Here is a 24,342-nt window from a genome sequence, read left to right on the forward strand (position 1 = left end):
AGAAATAGAAGAATGATCTCTGAAGATGCGACATTTTATAACAGGTAAAGAATGGGATCCAGAGTACAAGTGGAGGGACAGGTTTTTGATAAAAGGAGGCTTTTGTAATTAGATGAAAGAAAGAGATGTTGGGTACAGATGCAGCTGTGTTTATAAATTTGGAGGGTGAAAGATGACTTTCCGTCTGATGATTTCTCTTTTTGCTATACAGTATGAAGTGAGGTCATCAGCTGGGAATGAGTGGTGGTGGAGGGGTTACAGGAAGTGTAAGGAGAGAGAAGGAGGTATGAAATAGTTAATATGAGGAGGGAAGAAATTAAGTCTAATAGAGAAACAATATAGGCTTGATGGACAATTTAAGTACTCTCTTACAGGTAAATGATTTTGTCAGCTAGGAAAGCAGAGGTGTAGGATTGCTTGGATAACTAATGTTGGAGTCATTTCTTCCTTTGATTTCTTGTAAGTTTATTCCTTTGGGATGACTGCACTTGTGGACTGTGGAAAGATGTCTCTTACTGTTAATATTGGTATTTCTAAAATATACACATTTTCTGATGGTAGACAACACCCAAAGTCCATACACTCATATGCTATCCAGAAATATCAGTGATTTTCATAAATCCGTCCCCATAACATCTAATGAATGGTCACTCCCTTTCCAAGAAACCCTCCAGTGTATTTCTAAGAAATACACTATCAGTGCTGGATCATGGAAATAAATTCCTACTGAATGACTGACTGATGTTGGTAAACTTTATCGACCTAAGAATGATCTAACCTACCCCTTCTGTCACATGCACACCAGCCAGGTCATCAACAGAAGGGAAAGAAAGGATTCAGAAAAACTCTGGGACATCAGTCCATCCAGACCATTAGAGCTGTGCTAGAATATGTTAACACTCTACTGCCCTCAAAACTATCTATGAACTTCCAATCCTACAAAAATTAATTAAGCCAACATTGAAAAAAAATCAGTAACTGAAGGTGTTTGAGTATAAAAAAATTGGCTTTTTGAATGTTACAGAGAATCTCTCAGTACTATCAACATCTTTATCCTCAATCTGGACAGATAATGTTCACTTGTAAAATCAGAAACCAGATTTTCATTTTTCTTCCTAAAGGTAGAATATTAGGCATTCTTCATACATATTTCTGAAAAAAAAAATCTTTCTGAGAATATATAACAATAAATATTTCTTACCTGAATCATATGAATAAAGTCCCACTTCTGAAATTCTTTTTTCTCTATGATTCTATTTTGATATTCAGATGATGTCTCCTTATGCCAAGCAAACTTTATGTTCTCGAGGTTCGATGTCTTGGCTACAAGCTCTAAAATGTAGAAAAGAGATGGCACACCAACAATTTTAATTGCAAATGCAGAATCCATTTCCATTTCGAATTTTAATGGAATCAATGTTATATACATAACAGATATAAAGCACATTTTTCTTTTTTATGTGGCTCTGGAAGACCAGAGAGTTCATCCTGATTTTTTTTTCTAGTAGTAAATGAAATTAGAGATGAAAGAAAGAGTCAATAAGAAATAATTATGAGAACCCTGATCAGACATTGGTTACATTATCTCAGTATTAATGGGGAATCAACTGGTGAATTTTATCAGTGGAAAACAAATGATATGATTCTGTAACCCAGGAGCCAGCAGACCATGGCCCATGGACCATATCTGGCTTGCCACCTATTTCTAAATAGACTGAAAGCTAAAAACATACTATTTTACTTCCTGACTTTATGCCTTTCATATCTTATGCTGTTAGATTTTTAAATGGTTAAAAAAATCAAAAGAATAACATTTGATGATATGTGAAAATGATATAACAGTCAAACTTTTGTGTTTATAAAGTTTTATTGGAACATATGAACACTCAGTTTATCAGCATCATCTTTGACTGCCTTGGTGCTACCATAGGAGAGTTGATTGGTTGTGAGAGAGATTGTGTGGCCTAAAAAATATTTACAGTGTGTGTTTTTTCAGAGAAGTTTGCTGACTCCTGCTATAATCCATTAAACATAAACCCTTTAAGAGCAAGGATTCTGTTTAAATATTTCTGAATGAATTAATGACTCTGTCTCTAAGAATAAACATCAAAAATAATAGTTGATGACCAGGGAAGAGAGGAGTCAGTAAAAAAAGAAATCTAATTATTCACTTCATATTTCTGAGGTGTTAGTCATGTCTGCCAAGAAAACAAATTAAATATCTTATTTTCCCAATAAGCTTACAAAGAACATACCCTAGTGACTATGTTGTTAATGACTGAGGGGACAAATTTGGGATGATAAGCCTTTCAGGATAGGATTTGACATAGAGCACCATGGGTTACAGGTACCTTTGTACTTGGCAATTTGCTCAGCACTTGGCTCAACAACTTCATTGTTGATATGAATTCCCGGATATTGAATCTGCACTTTGGAAAGAATTTGAAGATCAATTTCACCTAGAAGACAAGTATATGGAATATATAATGTAAGTCCAGAAAGAAATGATTAAGAATAATTTGAGGTAGTACATTATGTCTTACTTGTACTAGGAAAACCCAACATAAAGAATAATGCTCAACTGTTGCCCTGCCATGTTGTCTATGATGCAGAACAGGTAGGTTGTAAGTAGGAATAATAATATGACTTGAGGAGGGCTATAATTGTTATTCCTTCCTTCATTCATATAACCTTTATTTATTTTCTATTACCATATTATGTTAAATCTAAGATGCCATTGATTCTAGGACTCGGTCAACTCTTCCTTTTGTATCACTAGATCAGAAAAAAACACTGTCAGTTATAATTTTAAGATTCCATCAACTGAAAGATGTATCCCAAATTCAGAGATGTTAAAATATGAAAAAAAAAGCACCTGAGAATTGATAAACTAGGCTAGGCCAGAAGCATATAAAAATATGTCAGAAGAAAAATATGTTAGGTACAAAAAAAAAAAAAGATTAAAAAGGTGTCAGACATTCACTTTCAAATACACCAGGGTCTAGTGGAAGACACAGGCATGAAAGGAACCCTGTCAGGTTGGGCCATGGTGGGGAGAGGAAAGGAGACAGTGAGGAAAAGGAAGGAGGAGAGGTCAGAGAAAGGGAAAGCCTTATGGAGGGAGACCCTCCTTGAGCTCTGTGTTACAGGGTAAGTGGAAGTTAGCTCAGAGACTTCTGGGAAAATGAGGAATTGCAGGTAGATAGGACAGGAAGATAGAGACATGAAGTCAGGGAACAGAACGGTATATATGGACTACTGGCACTTCAGAATTTTGGAATATTCGACAAGGCAGGCATCCAAGCAAAAGGTGATTCCAGTGAGGTAAAATGGAAAGGAGGTTATGGTAGAATAGATATGCATTCATTAATTCATGCACCAACAATTAATTGCATACTATGTGTCCAGCACTTCACTAGGCTCTAGCAAATAATGTTAGGAAGAGCACAAAGATACCTGCCCTGATGAAAACTTACCATGTAAATGATTGAGTGAGAGAGATGGTGATAAGTTTGATGGGTTTGAGTTCCAAACCTGTCTTCTCCACTTACTAGGTGTGTATAACTTTTAGCAATTTGCTTTACCTCTCCAAGCTGTATTTTCCTCATCAGAAAAATAGCAATAATGATAGCACATAATTTATTAATTGTGAGGGTTCAGTGAGAAAATGCATATAAAACTCAGTGTAAAATAGACACTCAATAAATAGTAGCTTTTCATTAGTTTTATTGCTTTCATTGAAAATAAAAATATCTCCTCTGTCCCTATTGCTGATGTCTCCAACTTAAGTTCTGCAATTTTATTCTCTAAGGTTATGATGTTTACCTTTACTAAAATAGATCTATGTGCTGGCAAGACTAGCCTATGAAAATGATGTTAGTCTTTAACATTTTGGTATAAATGACATTAACAGAACCTCTACAAGGTTGGATATGGCAGGCAACAAAAGCATAAGTCATAAGACTAGAAGGTCTGGAAGAAAGGCAGTGAGGAAGATAAATCAGGAACAAAAGATGCTAGACTAGGAAAAAGGGCAGTCAAACAGCACCGTGAGAGCCCCAAGTGCTGGTAATAGGAGCTGGTGGGGATGGGGAGGGGAAGAAGTGGAAAGGAAGCTGAAATGGAGGATAAAGGAGCTTATGTGACAATTTTCTGGCCTCACCAACATGAAAACTTTTATACTTTCTGTAATAACTCTAGCTGCCACTTTTTGGCCACCTACTATTTGTCAAACACTGTGCTCGGCACTTTACTTGGATCATCTCACTTAATCCTGACAACAAAGTTATCACAAACTCTGCAATATTATTCCCAACCAGATAAGCTGATTAAAGTAATTTGACACTCAGGAGATATTAATATGCCTAAAGTTTAAGGCACATTTTTCTGACTCTAAAGTGTTTGTTCTTCTAACTACTTCATACTAAGAAATAGGAAGATACCAAATACTAAAACGGCATAAGAAGTTTTTTTTTCCTTCTTTGCAGTAATTATTTTTAAATGACAAAAAAATAATAATTACTAGGGCAAAAGGCTGATAAAGAAAAGCTGTGGACTAATGAGAAATAGATTCCAGCTTGCCCCAAAGGGCCAGAGGCCAGAAATTCTATTCTTGCCTCTATCAACCTAGATATATACATTTTAAGACAGAGAGAACATGTGAGCAGGGAGGGGAAGGACAGAATGAGAGGGAAAGAGAGAATCTTAAGCAGGCTCCATGCCCAGCTGAGAGCTTGATCCAGTTCTCAAACTCACAACCCTCGGACCATGACCAAGAGTCGGACACTTAACCAACTGAGCCACCCAGGCATCCCCAACCTAGGCATATATTTTAAACAAAAAAGTCATCATTTCTGAGGATCCCAAATCCAACATTTTGAAACTCAGAAGGTTGCAATAATTTTTCGCTTGGGGCTTGATGAGCTCTTCTTCCCCTAAGATGAACCCCAACATTTTGGATCTGCCCAGATGGCAGAATGTATCTAGCACAGCCCCAAGGTATATTCCAATATTGTTATTTTCCCAACCAGCAGAATGTTCTACCACAGTCAGAGCCAGCCAGTCCCTCTTTTTAGGGTAATGATGGAGGGCACAGTATTAGAATAGCACCTGAGACATGGAAACCATGGGTTTACTAACAACCTCTGGACTGTGAGTCCATGTATGGACATAAACCCTCTGTGCATTCTCTGCTGGATCCCTAGCAGAAAGGAATGAGCAACAGAAGGAGATAATGAAACTATTTCATCAGGAATTAGCACATAAAATCCATTTCTGTCTTAATAAGTTGAGTAACCACACTTCCTGTTTGCCGGGGACAGGTATACTTTTTGCTTGTTGTGCTGGTGTCCCATCTGGTTTTATTCTTGTCCTATTCTTGTCCTTTAACTTTTAACCAAATATTATTATTAGAATATTATTTTTGCAAATAGTTTTTAATAACTATTTTATAAATTGACCAATATAATAAAAACCTGTTCGATAAATAAATATTTTTTAAATTATAATTTTAATTATTTACCCACTTCCTACAACTCTCATTCTTTAAAAAAAAAAGATTTATTTATTTTAGGGAGAAAGAGAGTGGGGGGAGGGGCAGAGGGAGAGGGAGAGAGAATCCTCAAGCAGACTCCCCACTAAGTGTGGGACCTGATGCAGGGCTCAATCCCAGGACCCTGAGATCATGACCTGAGCCAAAATCAAGAGTCCGATGCTCAACTCACTGATCCATCCAGGTGCCCCTATAGCTCTCACTCTTAAAAGTATTCTGGGTTTGACAATAAATAATGCCACCATGCTTATGAGACACTTATTCTCACATGCTATGTTTATTATTTATATTTATATTATATATATTATTTATAATGGACTATATTATTTCTTATTGTAATAGATTAGATGATAGATAGATGATACATAGATAGATAGATGATACATAGATAGATGATAGGTAATAGATAGATGTAGAGGTCACCCAAAATATAATACATTCCTTGTTCTCATACCCTACATAGTTTGCTTTCTAGTATCCCTCAGAAATAGGAGACATGCATTTAAAAAAATGATTTATGTGAACACCTTCCTCAACAAAAAGAGAATAATAAAGAGGTAGTTCAGATGTTCTATAGTATTATGTCCTATAGTCTAGCCTAAACATCTAGCATTTAGTTATAAATATATTTTTTAGTACATTACCTATACTGTTCACTATCCATCCAGTCTCCCAAGCTTTGCTCCTTCCTTCTTTCTCCTTCTCTAGCCATGCATAAATTTTCCTCCTAAATGTTTCTTACTTTTTTCCATTCCTATTAGCAATCCTTGCTCAGGCCCAAATTATCTATGTCTTGGAATTCTGCAAAAATACCCTAAAAATTCACCCTATCTTTGCTGAACTTTGTCCCCCAAAGCCATCACTACAACAGTCATTCAAAACTCTAAGCTAAGCAAGCCCATCACTTCCCTGCTTAAAACCTTCTGACTAATCAACTAGATAAAGTCCAAGCTCTTAAACTGAGCATAGACCACTCTGCCTGCTTCCTATTATCTCTCACAGCTTCATATTTTGAAACTTTTGGCTCCAGGAACCTTGAATTTCTTGCATTTTTACCGTTCTTTCTCCCCCACTGCCCTCCACATACACCATGTTCTTCTGTGCTTTTTTTTGTCTTCTGCCAGGAATTGTCTCCCCTCACTTCCTTACATCATCTAACTCCAACACATCTTGAACTATTCTACATATGACTGATTACCTTGGTAGTCTTTCCCACAGAGCCTGGAAGTAACATTAAAATCCTTCAGACAGAAACTACCCATCAATTGACTGGAGTTGGCAACACAGATAAAACCTTCTGTTCCCTAATCTAAATTATTGCTTTACTTCACTTATTTTATTCACTAGCAAAGACTTGATTCTAATGAGTTTATTAAAAAGTATCAAGGACTCTAAAATGCTAGATTGAACAACTGAGCAGGTTTGATCATCAATCACTGAAAAGCATGTGAGGGGTTATCTGAACTGTAGTACCATGAGCCAGCAATGAGAGATTCAAACAAACAAACAAAAAACAAAAACTAAAAAAAGAAAGAAAAAAAAAGGAAGGAGACCATTTGTTCTTTCTTTCTCAACTGAATCTTCCTTAGTAGGAGCCATAACATTATGAATGTGTTCCACTATCAGACATTAAGCACCCTATAAATGCTTTTAGCACACAAGCCAAACTAATGTGCCAAAAGAATGGGAGAAAGTAAACTAGAAATGAATAGATCAAATAATTCAGAAATTCTCAGCAAGTTCAGAGGTAAACAAAAGAAATGTGGAAGCCAGCACTTTTATTGTACTTTGCAAATCCTCCTGGAAATCCTAACTTTGAGATCCAAGAAAACAGCATTTAAGGGGAAAAAGGCAATACATGTTTATCTCAAAGTCAGTCTCTTTTTACATACGATCTCTTATTAGGCATTGCTTGGTCATAATTCTCACAATTGTAGACTACTTATTTATAACATTCTAAGCCTTCAGCTACATAAATGCCAACAGTTGTTTGGGTTAACTAAAGCCTTATTATGTGTTTCCCCCTTAAAGTTTTGGAACAAAATCTGCAGTTTCCTGTGACAAATGGAAAAATTATAATGATTAAACAATTCTATTTCAATATACTATCCTTCTTTTAGAGTCTGTGCATTTTATGATGATGTAACTGATTTTCCCAGTTGGTTAATATGTGAAACAAGCAAAGTTGAGAAAATTCAAATGTGTCAAAATGTTATAGAGTACTTCGTTTCAATGTACAGTGTTTAGAAAGATATGCACCAGTTTACAATCATTGGTTATCTCAAGTGGTGGAATTATAGGTTATTTTTCATTCCCCCTCCCACTTTTTTTTAACCTTTCATTCCAGAATTGGAAACCTGTACTTCCACTCACCTTCATCCATTTTGCCCATTCCCCCAACCCCCTCCCCTTGGGCAACCACCAATTTGTTCTCTGTATATAGTAGTCTGTTTCTGCTTCACTTGTTTGTTTTGTTTTTGTTTAGATTCTATTTATGAATGAAATCATATGGTATTTGTCTTTCTCTGATTGACTTATTTCACTTGGCATAATCCATGTTGTTGCAAATGTCAATATTCTATTCTTTTTTATTGCTGGGTAATATTCCTCCATGTGTGTCTGTGTCTGTGTCTGTGTGTGTGTGTGTGTGTGTGTGTGTGTGTGTGTGCGCACGTGCACGTGCATCTTTATTCATTCATCAATTGACAGACACTTAGGTTGCTCCCAAATCTTAGCTACTGTAAATAATGCTGCAATGAACACAGGGATGCATATAGCTTTTTCAAGTTAGTGTTTTTGTTTTCTTTGGGTAAATACCCAGAAGTGTAATTATTGGACTATATGGTATTTCTATTTTTAATTTTTTGAGGAACTTCCATATTGCTTCCCACAGTGGCTGTACCAATTTACGTTCCCACCAACAGTGCATGAAAGTTACTTTTTCTCCACATCTTGCCCATTGTTATTTCTTGTCTTTTTGTTACTGGCCATTCTGACAGGTGTGAGGTGATATCTCATTGTGGTCTTGATTTTCATTTCCCTGATGATTAGTGATGTTGAGCATCTGTCTATGTGTTTGTTAGCTATCTGTATGTCTTCTTTGGAAATTATCTATTCAGATCCTCTTCCCATTTTTAATTGTATTATTTGGTTTTTCTAGTGTTGAATGAGGAGTTCTTTATATATTTTGGATATTGACCACTCATCAGATATAGGATTTGCAAATATCTTGTCCCGTTCAGTAGGTTGCCTTTTTGTTTTGTTGATTGTTTCTTTCACTGTGCAAAAGCTTTTTGTTTTGGTGTAGTCACTATAGTTTATTTTTGCTTTTGTTTCCCTTGCCTGAAGAGACGGATCTAGAAAAATGTTTCTAAGACCAGTGTCAAAGAGATTACTGACAATGTTTTATTCTACGAGTTTTAGGATTTCATGTGTCACATTTAGGCCTTTAATCCATTTTGAATTTAATTTGGTGTATGGTGTAATACGATGGGTCATCTTTTGTATGTAGCTATCCAGTTTTCCCAGAAACATTTACTTAAGAGACTGTCTTTTCCCCATTGTATATTCTTGCCTCTTTTCTTGTAGATTAATTGACCATATAAGTGTAGATTTATTTCTGGGCTCTCTATTCTGTTCCATTGATCTATGTGTCTATTTTTGTGCCAGTACCATACTGCTTAGATCACTGTGCTTTGTAATATAACTCAAGGTCCAGAATTGTGATGCCTCCAGCTTTGCTTTTCTTTTTTAAGTTTGCTTTGGCTATTTGGGATCTTTGGTGGTTCCATCCACATTTTAGAATTGTTTGTTCTAGTTATTTGAAAAATACTGTTGGTATTTTGATAGGGATTGCATTTAAATATGTAGACTGTTTTGGGTACTATGGGCATTTTAACAATATTTGTTCTTCTAATCCATGAGCATGGAATGTCATTCTATTTCTTTGTATCATCTTCAATGTTCTTTCATCAGTGTTTTATAGTTTTCAGAGTATAGATCTTTTACCTCTTTCGTTAGGTTTATTCCTAGATATCTTATTATAGTTGATGTAATTGTAAATGGGATTGTTTTCTTAATTTCTCTTTCTGTTGCTTCATTATTAGTGTACAGAAATGCAACAGATTTTTGTACACTGATTTTGTATCCTGCAACTTTATTGAATTCATTTATCAGGTCTAGTAGTTTTTTGGTGGAGTCTTTAGGGTTTTCTATAGAGAGTATCATGTCATTTACAAATTGTGAAAGTTTTTCTTCTTCCTTACTGATTTAAATGCCTTTTATTTCTCTTTGTTGTCTGATTGCTGTGGTTAGGACTTCCAGTACTATGTTAAATAAAAGTGCTGAGAGTGGACATCCTTGTCTTATTCCTGACCTTAGGGGAAAAGCTCTCAGTTTTTCCCCATTGAGGATAATGTTAGCTGTGGGTTTTTCATATATGGCCTTTATTATGTTGAGGTATGTTCCCTCTAAACCTACTTTATGGAGGGTTTTATCACTGATGGATGTTATACTTTGTCAAATGCTTTTTCTGTATCTATTGAAATAATCATATGGTTTTTATCTTTTCTCTTATTTATGTGATGTATCACATTGATTGATTTGCAATACCGAACCACCCTTGCTTCCCAGGAATAAATCACACTTGATAGTGGTGAAGGATTTTTTTTTTTTAATGTATTGTTGGATTCTGTTTGCTAGTATTTTGTTGAGGATTTTTGCATTTATGTTCATCAGGGATCTTGGCCTGTAGTTCTCCCTTTTAGTGGTGTCTTTATCTGGTTTTGGTATCAGGGTAACGCTGGCCTCACTGAATGAATTTGGAAGTTTTCCTTCTTTTTCTATTTTTTTTTAATTGTTTGAGAAGAATAGGTATTAACTCTTCTTTAAATGTTTGGTAGAGTTCACCCATGAGGCCATCTGGTCCTGGACTTTTGTTTGTTGGCAGTTTTTTGATTACTGATTCCATTCTGTTGCTGGTTATTGGTTTGTTCAAATTTTCTATTCTTTTTTTTTTTTGGTTTTGGTAGTTTATATGTTTCTAGGAATTTATCCATTCCTTGTAGGTTGTCCAATATGTTGGCATATAGTTTTTGATATTATTCTCTTATAATTGTTTGTATTTCTGGGTATTGGTTGTTATTTCACCTCTCTCATTTGTGATTTTATTTATTTGAGTCATTTCTCTTTTTTTTCTTCATTAAGTTGGTGAGGAGTTGATCAATTTTATTGAGTTTTTTCAAAGAACCAGCTCTTGGTTTCCTTGATCTGTCCTATTGTGTTTTTAGTTTCTCTATCATTTATTTCTGCTCTGTTGTTCCCTTCCTTCTGCTGGTTTTAGGTTTTGTTTGTTGTTCTTTTTCTTGCACCTTTTCATAAGGTTAGGTTGTTTGAAATTTTTCTTTCTTCTTGAGATCAGCCTGTATTGCCATAAACTTCCCTCTAAGAAATGCTTTTGCTGAATCCGAAAGGTTTTGGACTGTTATGTTTTCATTTTCATTTGTTTCCATGTACTTTTTTATTTCTTCTTTGATTTCCTGGTTGACCCATTCATTGTTTAGTAGCATGTTATTTAGCCTCCATGTATTTGTGGTCTTTCCAAACTTTTTCTTGAGGTTGACTTCTAGTTTCATAGTGTTGTGGTCAGAAAATAAAAATGCATAGAATGACTGATCTTCTTGAATTTTTTGAGACTTGTTTTGTAGCCTAATATGTGATCTATTCTGGAGAATATTCCATGTGCATTGGAAAGAATGTGTATTCTGCTGTTTTAGAATGGAATGTCCTGAATATATCTGTTAAATCCATCCGTTCCAGTGTGTCACTCAAAACCATTGTTTCCTTGTTGATCTTCTGTTTAGATGATGTGTCCATTGATCTAAGTGGGGTATTAAAGTCCCCTACTATTATTGTATTATTGATTGTTTCTTTGTATTTGTCATTAACTGTTTTATGTATATGGTGCTCCTATATTGGGTGCATAAATATTTACAATTGTTATATCTTTTTGTTGGATTGTCCCCTTTATTATTATATAGTGTCTTTGTCTCTTGTTAGAGTCTTTGTTTCCAAGTCTAATTTGTCTGATATAAGTATGGCTACTCTGGCTTTTTTTGACATCCATTTGCATGATAAATCCCTCATTTTCAATCTGCACGTGTCTTTAGGTCTAAAATGAGTCTCTTATAGGCAGCATATAGATGGGTCTTATTTTTTTGTCCATTTTGTCACCCTACATCTTTTGATTAGAGCATTTATTCAATTTACATTCAAAATAATTATTGATAGGTATGTATTTATTGTAATTTTACTTGTTTTGTGGTTGTTTCTGAATATTTCCTCTGATCCTTTCTTGTCTTTCTCTCTTTCATGGTGTGCTGGTTTTCTTTAGTGATATATTTGGATTTCTTTCTCTTTATTCCTTACATATTTATTAGCGGTTTTTAATATATGGTTACCATTAGGTTTGCATATAGCCTCTTCTGCATATAGCAATCTACATTAAGTTGATGGCATTTAAGTTTGAACCCATTCTTTACCCTTTTACTCTCCATGTTGTAAGTATATGTTGCCTTATTTTGCATCCTTTACTTTGTGAGCTACTTGACAGATTTTTTACAAAAATATCCATTTTCATTACTTTTGTGTTTTCTACCTTTATACTGTCACTTTTGGTCTCCTCTTTCTACTCAAAGTCCCTTTTAATATTTCTTGCAGGCTGGTTTAGTGGTCATAAACTCCTTTAGTTTTTGTTTGTCTAGGAAACTCTTTATCTCTCTTTGTATTCTGAATAATACCCTTGCTTGATAGAATATTTTTGGCTACAGATTTTTCCCATTCAGCCCTGTGACTATATCATGTCACTTCCTTCTGGCTTGTTGAGTTTCTATTGAAAAATTTCCTGCTAGCCTTATGGGTTTTCCTTTGCATGTTATCGTCTTCTTTGGTCTTGTTGCTTTTAATTTTTTTTCCTTATCATTATATTTTGCCAATTTAATTACAATAATATCTTGGTATGGATCTGCCTTTGTTGATTTTGATGGGATTTCTCTATGCTCTTGGATCTGAATATGTTTCCTTTCCCAAATTAGGGATGTTTTCAGTTATTATTTCTTTGCATAAATTTTCTGCCCCCTCTCTCCTTCTTCCGGTGTTATTTTCTGTCAAACAAAATATGCTGATCTTGATTTACAAAGTTAAATGAAAACTAAATTCTTAAAATCCCCCTTCTTGCAAATCTCCTTCCTTTGTACCATCCCATTCCTCAAATCAGCCACAACTATAAAATGACTTTTCATGTCTCTTTTGGGGCTATGTTGAATCTTTATTTAATTTTACAGTCAGATATTTTTGTGACTGTAATATCTTAATTTCATATGAGCCATATTTTAAATGCATCACGCCTATATTTAGAGGGATATATATATATTTGAGATCCCTGACAGTGGAACTTATGAAAAGTTCAAAAACAAGGAAAGGGGGGATCTCATCTTCTAGACACCCTTTCTCCACTCCCTGAACTTCAATGATATATCTAATGAGATAGCAGAGGAATGTTGCATTTGCTTGAAATCCAAGGTCAGCTGATAAAAAATAGAAAAAAAATACGAAAAGGAAAACTTAGAGGTTATGGATAGACAAAACTGAGCTCAAATTTAGTATCTGCCAGAATTATCTTATACAAACGTATTAATATCTTTGCCCTTTAAAGTACATATCTGTAAATTAGGGATAATGTGGTCTATGCTATTGTAAAGGTCAGAGGCACTATATGGAGATCTTGTACTTCAGTTCATGATTATATAGTAATTGCTCAATAAATTGAAGCTATTCTACATTAACTCAATGAATATTTTTGAGTACCTACTAAATGCCATGTCCTAATCACTGGAGATAAAGCAATGAATAATACAGACAAAAATATTCAACTGTTATGGATGGTGATAAGTCTCATGGAGAAAATCAAGGCAAAAGGAGCAAGGGGAAGCCATGGAGGGGAGTTTGTGATTTTCAATTGGATGGTCAAGTAGGCTTCATGTAAAAAGTGACATTTAAGAGAAAGTTTAAGGAGACCGGGAATGAGGGAATGAAGTTTTGCCCTTCTAAATGAACAGCTCCATAATAAAATGATAACTTGTAAGAGCACTCATCATGTGTTTGTATTGTCTGGCTTGTTCTTCTGACTTATCCTCCATCAAATGAAACACAAATCCCAGCTTGAGAACCCTGGGGTTTCTCAAAATGAGAAAATCTGCAGGTCAAGAAAATGGAGGATTAAAGACTGGAGATATCGCTTGCCATTTGATTTCCTTCTATTCTTGCTTCATTTCTCATATTGAAATGTATGTGAATTCTTTAGATTATCAGCAGGAAAAATTTTATTCTATTACGTGTTGCATTAAGATTATTATCTTCCTTGTTCTCTCTACTAGAATATCAGGCACAAAAAAAATTGTAGGGAGAAAAATTACCCAGATAACTCTGTACTTAGTGATGAAAAATAATTTCATCTATGGGTTTGCAACCAAAGCAAAAGCAATCTGATGTTGAGCTGCAGTGGGAAAGATAGAAGGTTCTTGACAAGATTACCTCATATCTCTCTCTCTCTCTCTCTCTCCCCCCATCTCTCTCTCTCTTTCCCTGCATGCCTCAGTATTCAGGCAATTCTGTCAGTATAGAAATATGAGATAGAATATTAAAATAGCTGTAGGGTCTCAGGAAGGGAATTATAAATATAAATTCTGAGTCAAAAGGGCATTGCCATTTGCTTTCATGTGTCTTCTGGCTGTTAGCCCAGGAACAAAACTGCCTAATACAACTGCAGGAGGCCTAAGAAAAGCCACGCTACCAAAATGTTGTGTGAAGTGCAACTTAGAGAAAATGTCCCAAAAGGTGCTGAACACTGAAATGTAGAGATATTTGATAGACAATTCTCATAAAGGACTGAATTTTGCCTTAACTTTTAATTTAGACATTTCAAACATATAGATACTTGACTGCTACTTCAACACATACATAGAAAGAAAGAAATTCTATCAATACAATATTGTAATATTCAAAAGTTATATTGATTTACCCTTAATGAAGTGCTAACTTTCTCTTAACTTTTCTTCCTCATGCCCAAAGACAGGACTTATAAGAGGAAACTACTTGAACTGGTGAAGGTAGTCCAAGATAATCATGTAGATGGTGTGATTTCATCAACATTGGCATGCATACATGCTCTCTCATGCCTCTCTGTCTCTCAAATAACCTTCACAGGCTCTTATATGAGCCTGCAACATTAATAATCATTAAAACACAAATTTTCCTTGTTGAGGAAAATTATCAGTCATTTATACCCTTGTATGAATAGAGTCTGAGGACCTGCTATCCTCATGGAATAAAAGGAAAGAAAAATATTTCCAAATGTCTCAAGGAAGAGACAGTGGATAGCCACCATCCTTTTGACCACCATCACCCTCATCATAATGGCTAACATGTACTTGGATCAGGCATGGGAGAATCTGTGTGCTCTGAAAAAAAAACTCTGCTAAGCCTTAACACAGAATACATGGTTCTTAAAATATTTGTACAGGTATAATGCCATTACCAGAGAGTCAAAAATGGCCAAAGGAGTGTCCCAAAAAACATATATGTGGGAGCAGTGCTATGGGCATCGGCCACATAGCTAAAGTTGCTGTCAGAAGTCAGTGAGTCTACTCTTTACCATCATCTCTCATCTACCATAAGATTATAGTTTTAACTGGGTTTATTCTTCCTGTCCCTGGTTATAAAATAAATACTGTATAAAACTTGAGAAATAGATAAAGATATGAAGTAGAAAATCAAATAAATAGCCTACTACCAGAGAAAACAAAAGTTAACATTTTGGCTTATTTCCTTCTAAGCTCTTCTTTTTTTACTTTCAAACAAATAATTTCCTTTAGTCTACCCAGGAGAGATCATTATGCATATGAACTATTTTGATTTTCTTACTTGAGAGTTAAACCATGAATATATCAAAATGTACTTAAATGTCTTATTTATGGCAACAACACTATATTCTCTGAAATAGAATAATTGTTTTAATTATAATCTTTGATACTATAATATAAATGTAATATAAGTGTATATAAATTTATACATTTATATGTGGAAATATATATGAATGTGTATTTATATGTAAATATATTTTTATATATAGTTAGTTGATATATAGTTAATTTTTTTCTATTATGAAGAACCTGACAACAAACCATGACTTTTTGTGCAAAAATCTTGATTTTTTTCAGATTAATTCCAAGAACCAGAATTAATGGTTAGAATAAGCCCCTTGGTCTTTGGTTGTTTTAAAAATAAAACAAAACAAAACAAAAGACAAGGCCTAAGGACAAGGGTGCCAGCTGCTGAGAAAGGACGCAGGCTGAAGAATTGTAGCACATTTTTAGAGGCCTCCTCATTGGGCAAGATCAGTCTAATTGCTGGAGCAATTGGAGATGGGGGGGCAGGAAGCCAAGGGTATGGGGTGGGAGCAGGCATGTCCAGGAGTCCATGAAGAGGGGCTGAAGCAGCAGCTGGGACTGCGGTGGGACAGCAGGGGAGTGGCTATGTATTAAGTATGTCAGTATTTTTATGGCCAGCATGAACAGGTCTTTGTGTATTTGATGAATATCAGAACTGTTTTTGATACATTACTTTCAGGAAAATTTCATTTCATTTCATGCCTTTACCTTTTGTACATGAAGGCTTCCATATTACTGTAATCTCATTAGTATTACACATTGGCCTTTTATATCTTCTCAAATTGTTCTCAGTGAAAATTTGAACTTTTCTTCCAATAGGTTGCTTATTTTCATATTAAATATAATTATTAGCTAATCAAATATTTTTTCATCATTTCTATCAGTTATTGTTAATAGAGACAAAGCTACAGAAGACCCTGGGCATTGACCCCAATCTCTATAATCCCCAAGCTCCTTTATTAGGTTCACCATCTGCAAAATGAAAATGAGAACAGACCCTCTATACCAGGGTTGCATGAGTGTCTATATTAAATCACAAAGTTTTATTCAGTAGTAAACGTCAAGTGGAAGCCTATTCACTAATTAAGAGATTGTCCCAAACTGTCATAGGAACTGACAAGATACAAATTTTTCCTTCAGCAAAATTGAAGATAACCACATGTTAAGGACTTCCAAGCACATTGTAGATATTCAAAACTGAATAAAAAACTCATATGTTAACAAAAAAAAGAACATGGATCTATCACATTGCTTTTTATCTGTTTTACCTATATCAGGCCATTACTGCATTCTTATGAAGTCTAAGGCTGCACAACTGAGCTTATTTGCTTTTCTAAGTATATAGTCATTAATCTGCAAATAATGGTACTTTTGTCTTCACTCTGCTCATTATTCTGTTTTCCTGTTTCAAGCCTTATTGAATTACCCAAAACTAGCTTGTTTACTCTAGTTTTAATGACAATGGTTCCAGTGTTGTAGCATTACGCTTGCTTCAAACTGGTAATGTATTTTTTGTTAATACTACTTCCATTTCACTTGAAAGTTTTAAATACAATACAAAGGGGTAAACTATTTTGTTAAAATTATATGTATTTTTAATAATAGGGTATGAATGTCTTTAACAAAACTTTTTATCTGAGTCTCCAAACTATGATTACCCAAAGCAGACAGTCCTAAATTCTAATAATTAGTGATTCAGTAGAGTCCATATCATGGAGTAACTGCTAGCATGCTGCACATGAGTAAAATAGTACTTACTCATTTCAAGTTACAAGCAACTAGAATACAGATTAAAAATTATCTGCATGTCTAGAAGTCCCATTTAAATTCCACTTCCTCAATATAGCCAAACATTGTGTTAGCCATACCACTCTGAAGAAATGCCTACCTCTTTCTAGAAGGTTACTCATGAAACCGTAGATTTTCTGGACCAAAAGCACCTTTAATGGCCCCAACAGCCAAGAAATTAGGGCCTAAGTCCTTTCCACAGCATGGCTGAAAAGTACTTTTCAAGCCTATGCTTACTCCTAGAGTCACAGATAACACCTTATCTCTCAAGATGTGCGCTTTCATTTCTGGACAAGTTTGATCAGTAAATTGTAATACTGACTCAAGAAATCTTTCTCTCTTACAACCATTGGTTCTTTAGGGGTAAATATTCTGTAGTTTGATCAATAGGAAATATCTGAAGATGGGAATAAGCACATTCAATTTTTATTTTTTTCTGCTCCCCCCCCCAAATCCCCTAATTCTCTGTATTTCCCCAGTCATTCCCAATTTGCTGATATAAACTGTTGGCTTACTCTAGACTACTGAAAAACATTAACCTTTGCTTCCTACCACCACCTCCTGGCTTCTAAAATTGACACACTGGCTCTTTCTGTTACTGCCCTAATTACACTTGCTTCACTTCTATCCAACTAGCTTAGAAAATAAAACTTCTGTGTTACCTTAACATGTTGTTATGAACAGAGACAGAATTAATAATCTAAAAGATTAGATTTTCAAATAGCTGGTTACTACTAAGTACCTAATATCTCCTTTTCCAAGTCAATAATTAACTTTTATATTTGTTTCATACAGTCTGTTGAACTGGACTGAAGTCAAGAGACCTGGCTTTTGTTCTGCCTTGGTGGTTCTCAGGCTTCTTATCTGTAAAATGAGATGGTTTCTAAATGCTTTTCTATTTTTTAATCTCAACAGGAATGCCGATGTCTATGTGTTGCAGAACAAGAAAACCACCTAATTGCTCTTAACATATGTCAGCAAAATTATTACCAAAAAGATGTCATGAGAGGATTCATACTACCTGTATTTCATATGTGAGTTGCTTCAGTTGACTAAATATCATCTATAGGGGCATCTGGGTGGCTCAGTTGGTTAAGCATCTGACTCGATTTTGGCTCAGTTCATGATCTCAGGGTCCTGGGATCGAGCTTTGTGTGGGGCTCTGTGCTTAGCAAGGAGTCTGCTTGAGGATTTTTCTCTCTCCCTCTACACTTCCCCCCACTCTCTCTCTCTCTAAAATAAATAAATCTTAAAAAATTTTCAGTAAACATATATACCATTATATATGTTATGGCAATTGAGTCAGTACACAAAAGGTTAATAAAAATAGAAGTAGAAAGCTGGATAAAATGAGATTATTTGAGTTGTCATCTTGTCTAATCCTTATAAAACTCTCTGGAATTTGAACATAAGAACTGAACAGTACAGCAGGTTCCCCTTTAAACAGAGCCCACAGCAAGGAGAACACATTGCTCATTACTGCCTTCTGGAATATTTTTCCAGGCATAAATGCATGCAGTGTAAATTACTAGCATTCTCCTTTACCAAAAAGAATATGGTTTTTTTCTTTATGTACTTTCTAGCATAAAGACGATATTCATTAAAAATCAAATAATAATGACACCTCATTGGGTGGCTCAAGCATCAGTATTGAGGATGAACCAAGAAGCATATTCTATGACACTTAGAATACAATGCAATTGTTCTCAATATCTAAGAACAACTGCTGAAATGAACATGGTATGGGTACTTCAAGACCTTGAATAAAAGCAATTCCAGTTGCTTTGTGTTTCATTAAAGCACAAACACATGCAATGTACACAACACAACTTTACACTTCCCAATTTGGGCTCTATAAAAGCTACATGATATTTTTCTCTTGATTTCCTCTCCTTAATTTTTGGGTTCATATATTTATTTCATACATTTTCCTAACATTAAACATATAATCTATGGAAAGCAGTGCTATTTATCAATTGTATTTTATTGATGTGGTAGATTAAAGATGACATTAAAAAGTTTGCTATGAGTTTCCTCTCTTTTGAACTGCTCAGAGCCCTAATAATTGCTCAGCTTCTGAACTGAATTTCCAAACATCCTTTTCAAAAACTTTACATTCTCTCTTAAATAGTGGAATCTCTCCACACAATCACCAACCTCTACAGAAGAGAAGCAGAAGACAGAAAGTGTGTATAGGTAACCCCCTGCTCATGTTTCTGAAAAGAAAAAAAAGTAGGCTGACAAAGAATATGAGCATTAAGTGATAAAAGCAGCAATTTCACTTAGAGAGGTTTTTAGTTTCTTTGCTTTTATTTGTTTTTTCATTGTAGTGGGGAGAAGTGGTAGCACCAATATGAATGCCAAGAAAATATTTGCACTAAAGATATGCAGAAAATGATCTGCAGGTATCTGGGCAACCAGGAAGAGAACATGTACACAGTGAAACCAGAGAGGTCTATAAGCTAAGAAGGAAGTAGAACCTTGTAAGATACATTATAGGAGTTGAGCACAAGTACTAGACAGGGCCAATGGCCTTGTTTGCCATGGATTGGAGTTCAGTGACTGACTTGAAAGGATACTGAAGTCACAGGATAATGCAAAACTCTCAGGTATGCTATAGATTGTAGAACATGTGGGGAGACCATTTCTCTAAAAGATAGGAAGTTCCTCATTGTATAGTAATATATTGTTCTTCTACCCAGTGCTTGCAATTAGGCAATGACATGTTATCAGATAAACATGTCCCAGTCGGTATGTGAGCACTTTAACTAAGTGCTATAAAGCACTGCTTTTTCATGCCAGAAACATGTGGACCTAGGAATTTTAAATAAATCAATTTTTATTTCATATAGCTTATTTACTTGAGCAGAGAATGCTAAATATCTATAGCTTGAATTTCCCTTGGAGTTCTTCTTATAGTAACCTTAAAGGGCACCCATATTCTACCCAAGGCAAAGCCTGTTATTAATACAGTGTTAGAGCTCAGTCAGAAAAATTCCAAGTGTTGCTTCCTTTGTTTTGATAAGTTCTCTATATTAGCTCCTATGTGCACCTTTATGTAAGGAATCACTGTGCAGGCCAAATGTTCCTTTCTCTAGATAGCTTATAAGCATCTGGATAAATTTACATTAGAAATTCAATTAACTTTATATTGAAAGGTCAATTAACTTGGCCATGATAGAGATTGGTTTTAATTACTTTTCCTTGCTGGGCTTCTCTTCTTGTCCAAGCACAAGTGACACTATCAAATGATAGTCTCATTACCTGTTGGGTGTCTGAAACTCATATGCAAAACTCACTGGTAAGGACTGTCTTGGTTAAATGAATTTACTTTTATAATCCTTAGGACTTAGAATATCGGTAAGCAATGACAGGGTATTTTTGCTTAAACAATCTCTATAATATTGTTCATGACAATATCTGTCATTATTTGTCCTTGCTGGTTTCTCTTTTTTTGGTGGAAGATGATAATAAATAAAAATTATTTTAAATAGTTAGCCCTTATTACATATCACAGTATATTATATGAAAAATGAACAAATGATTACATTAAAAACAAGTGATTCTATTCCATTAGAGGGCTCTTAGTTATCTTTGTGTTCACATGGGTCACAATTTAACTCACTCATGTGTCACTAGAGCACTTATACTTGAAAAACCCAGGGGATTACCACTTGACACTATATAACAAGTTGTAGTGTAGTGTCTACTTGTTACCAGGAGGTAACCAATACTAAGCTATCACTTAATCAAAAGAAAATAATGAAAGAAAGAAAGGTATGAATATATAAATAATATATATGATTATATTTTACATATTAATATACTAACTCAGATCTCCAGGTGATTAGCAACTTAAAAAGAAACCAAACACTACTCAGGAGTTTGATATAACGTAAAGTCTGCAGATGAAATTTTTTGTTTATTTTTGAAGAAGGGACCAGCCTGTACCTTACAGGAGCAGTAACAATATGCTAAGTATGACATAAATGTTATCTATATAGTTCTCACTACAACAATATGATATATAATTCATTGTTTCCATTTTACTGATGAGCAAACAGAAGCTTATATTCCAGCCAAGGTCACACATTTTCACACTCTAATGGCAGAGTCAGAAACTACACCCACATCAGTCTGCCTTTTCAGATTTCCCATTTTCTCCTAGGATACAAGCACAGCTCTAAGAGTAGTAAGACCATGAAGTGCTTATAAAAGTGGATTTGGGAGTGTGTTGGAGGGCAGTTTGGGAACTGAATCAGAGGAAGGGAACAGTTTTGGCCAGTGCAACTCAAAGAGTGGGGCCACAAGAGTATAAATTAACTATTTCATTAAACATATTTTCCACCATATTTATAGTTTCTCAATGAAGGGAACTGTGCACTGATTTCCATGCCAGTGGATGCTTCTTATCTCCTCCAACCATTAACAGTTTGCAAACCAGCAAGCAGTCCATGGACCACACTTGGGTGGCACAAGCTTAAGGGATATCTTAGGAAATTTTCCTTTACTGTGAACAATTAAATGATTTTGGATAAAAGTTATCCTTAAAGTTACTCTATGTGTTTTTCCATTTATAAAAAAGTATTAAAAAGCCACATCGGGGCACCTGGGTGGCTCAGTCAGTTAAGCATCTGCCTTCAGCTAAGGTCATTATTCCAGGGTTCTGGGGCTGAGCTCTGCATTGGGCTCCCTGCTCAGTGGGGAACCTGCTTCTTCCTCTCCAGCTCCCCCTGCTCGTGCTTGTGCTCTCTCTCTCTCTCACTCTCTCTCCCTGTCAAATAAATAAAATCTTTAAAAAAATAAATAAAAAGCCACATCTTATCCATATTTCAGATACTAATGAAGGCTTAAGTCTTAAGTGTTATAAAACTATGGGGGCCCTTAATCTTAGTTGAATTGATACTACTCTTACCAGTTTTAATAAGCCAATCTCTTCCAAGAACAAAAAAAAATAGTTATCTTAGAGAATGAACAATATTGCCATCAAACAGCATGATGTTTGGAGTGAAATACAAATTTTAAAAATGTGTTATTCATACCTGCACCTCCGCCAATGCTTAGAATCTTAATTTCTGATTTTCTATCACCAATCCTGAAAAAAAAATTATGTCGTTTAAGAAAAATATGCTATGTGCTTTGTAAAATCTGATTATAAAGTCTAGTTGAAGAGAACAAACTAAAATTATAATGAATAAAAACTAGGCCAACATGAAAGGTCACACTCATGTCAGTAGTTACACTGCTGTGTTTAGAAATCTTTAGAAAATAGGTTCCACTCATTAATGATTTTCAACTGGGAGACTTTTAGAAACAGCACTATAAACATTTCAGAGATAGGAAATGCCATTTGTTTAGAGATTGTTTGGAGAACAAGAACAGATAAAGTGAGCCTTTGAGTCTAGTGATCTAATAAGCCATCCGTTATAGATGGGAGGAGGTTAAGGTGATTCACACTGTATATCTGCCTTCTTTCTTGCTAACTTCCTTTCAATGAACAAATGTTTATTAAACATTTATTATGTGTCTATATTTAGCATTGGGGGTATAAAAATGAATAAAACACTACTTTGCTCTCAAGTTAAAATGTGAGATAATAAAGCTCAGTATTAAGAGCAGGGAAAGATGGCAGAGTAGGAGGACCCTGAACTCATCTCCTCCCACAGACATACTGAGGCCACAGTGACATATAATGCAACTCACCCTGAAAACAACCTGAAGACTAGCAGAACAGTTATTCCACAGCTAAAGACATAAAGAAGCCATATCAAGAAAAGTAGGAGGGGTAGAGATGTAGAGATGTGGTAGGAAGCAAACCCCCAGCATGGCAACTACAGGCTGGAGGGATCTCAAAAGCATGGAGAGACTTCCTAAGGAGTGAGGGGGTGAAGCCCCATCTGAGGCACCCCCTGTTATAGAAACCTGTACCAGGAAGACAAGCCTTCATAACATCTGGCTTTGAAAATCAGCAGGAATTAACTCCAGCAGAGCCAGGCTCTAGGAAACAGAGACTCTGTTCTTAAAATGCCAGCATACAATATCACTCAATCAGAACCCAGTACAGAAACAGAAGTTTGAAAAGTACCTGGACATGTAGGAAGGAAATTGATTGACTAATCTTGGGATTTGTGCTGGAGGGGCAGGGATCTATAGAAGCTTTCTCCAGGAATGAAAGTGCTGGCAGGCATCATTTTTCTTGCCCTTTTTCAGTCTGGCTAGTTGGATGCTGGTAGGAGACAATGTTGACACTCTCTGTCTACTGCTTGCTCACACAAGGGACACCCCTGGAGCACCTGGTTCTGGGAATGGGGGCATTGCTCTACTGAGCCTCACAAGATGCCTTCTACATAAGACGATGACTTTCAAGACCATGAGATATAGCAGACCAACTAATGCATAGAAATAAACAGAGAGTCATATAAAATTAGAAGACACAGGAATATGTTCCAAACAAAAGAACAAGACAAAAATCAGAAAAAGAACTAAACAAAACAGATAAGCAAGGTACCTGATGAAGAAACAAGAGTAATGTTTATAAAGATGCTCACCAGATTTGGAAGAAGAGTGGATGAACTTCATGAGAACTTCAGTGAAGAGACAGTAAATGTAAAAAAGAACTAATCAAAGCTAAAGAATACAGTAACTGAACTGAAAAACATACTAGAGGGAATCAACAGCACATTAGAGGATGCAGAAGAAGAGATCAGCAATCTGGAGTTCAGGATAGTGGAAAGCACCCAAGTTGAACAGCAAAAAGAAAAAGAAATTTTCAAAAAAATGAGAATAGGTTAAGGGACATCTGTACATCAAGTGTACTAACATTTGTATTACAGGGGCGCCAGAAGGAAAAGAAGGGGCAGAAAATTTACTTCACGAAATAATTGCTGAAAACTTCACCAACCTGTGAGAGGAAGCAGTTCCAGGAGTCACAGAGAGCCCCAAACAAGATGAACCAGAGGAGGTCTACACCAAGATACATAATAATTAAAATGCCAAAAA

At 35.3% G+C, this 24,342-nt stretch overlaps 1 protein-coding gene across 2 annotated transcripts in view; it reads right to left on the reverse strand.

Moving 5' to 3' along the window:
• The window catches only part of HNMT (histamine N-methyltransferase), a 60,378-nt gene that overhangs the window by 9,538 nt on the left and 26,498 nt on the right, over positions 1 to 24,342 (reverse strand). For both annotated transcript variants that reach the window (XM_028101321.2, XM_028101320.2), the window contains 3 exons: positions 22,386 to 22,438; positions 2,352 to 2,459; positions 1,202 to 1,332 (listed from right to left, as the gene is read on the reverse strand). In XM_028101321.2, coding sequence (XP_027957122.1) covers positions 1,202 to 1,332; positions 2,352 to 2,459; positions 22,386 to 22,438 — 292 coding nt within the window. The remainder of the gene's footprint in view (positions 1 to 1,201; positions 1,333 to 2,351; positions 2,460 to 22,385; positions 22,439 to 24,342) is intronic.

This window comes from Eumetopias jubatus, unplaced genomic scaffold (assembly GCF_037043125.1).
Source record: "Eumetopias jubatus isolate StellerSeaLion01/CBP00866 unplaced genomic scaffold, mEumJub1_p1.0 scaffold_3, whole genome shotgun sequence".
Taxonomy (NCBI): Eukaryota; Metazoa; Chordata; class Mammalia; order Carnivora; family Otariidae; genus Eumetopias; species Eumetopias jubatus.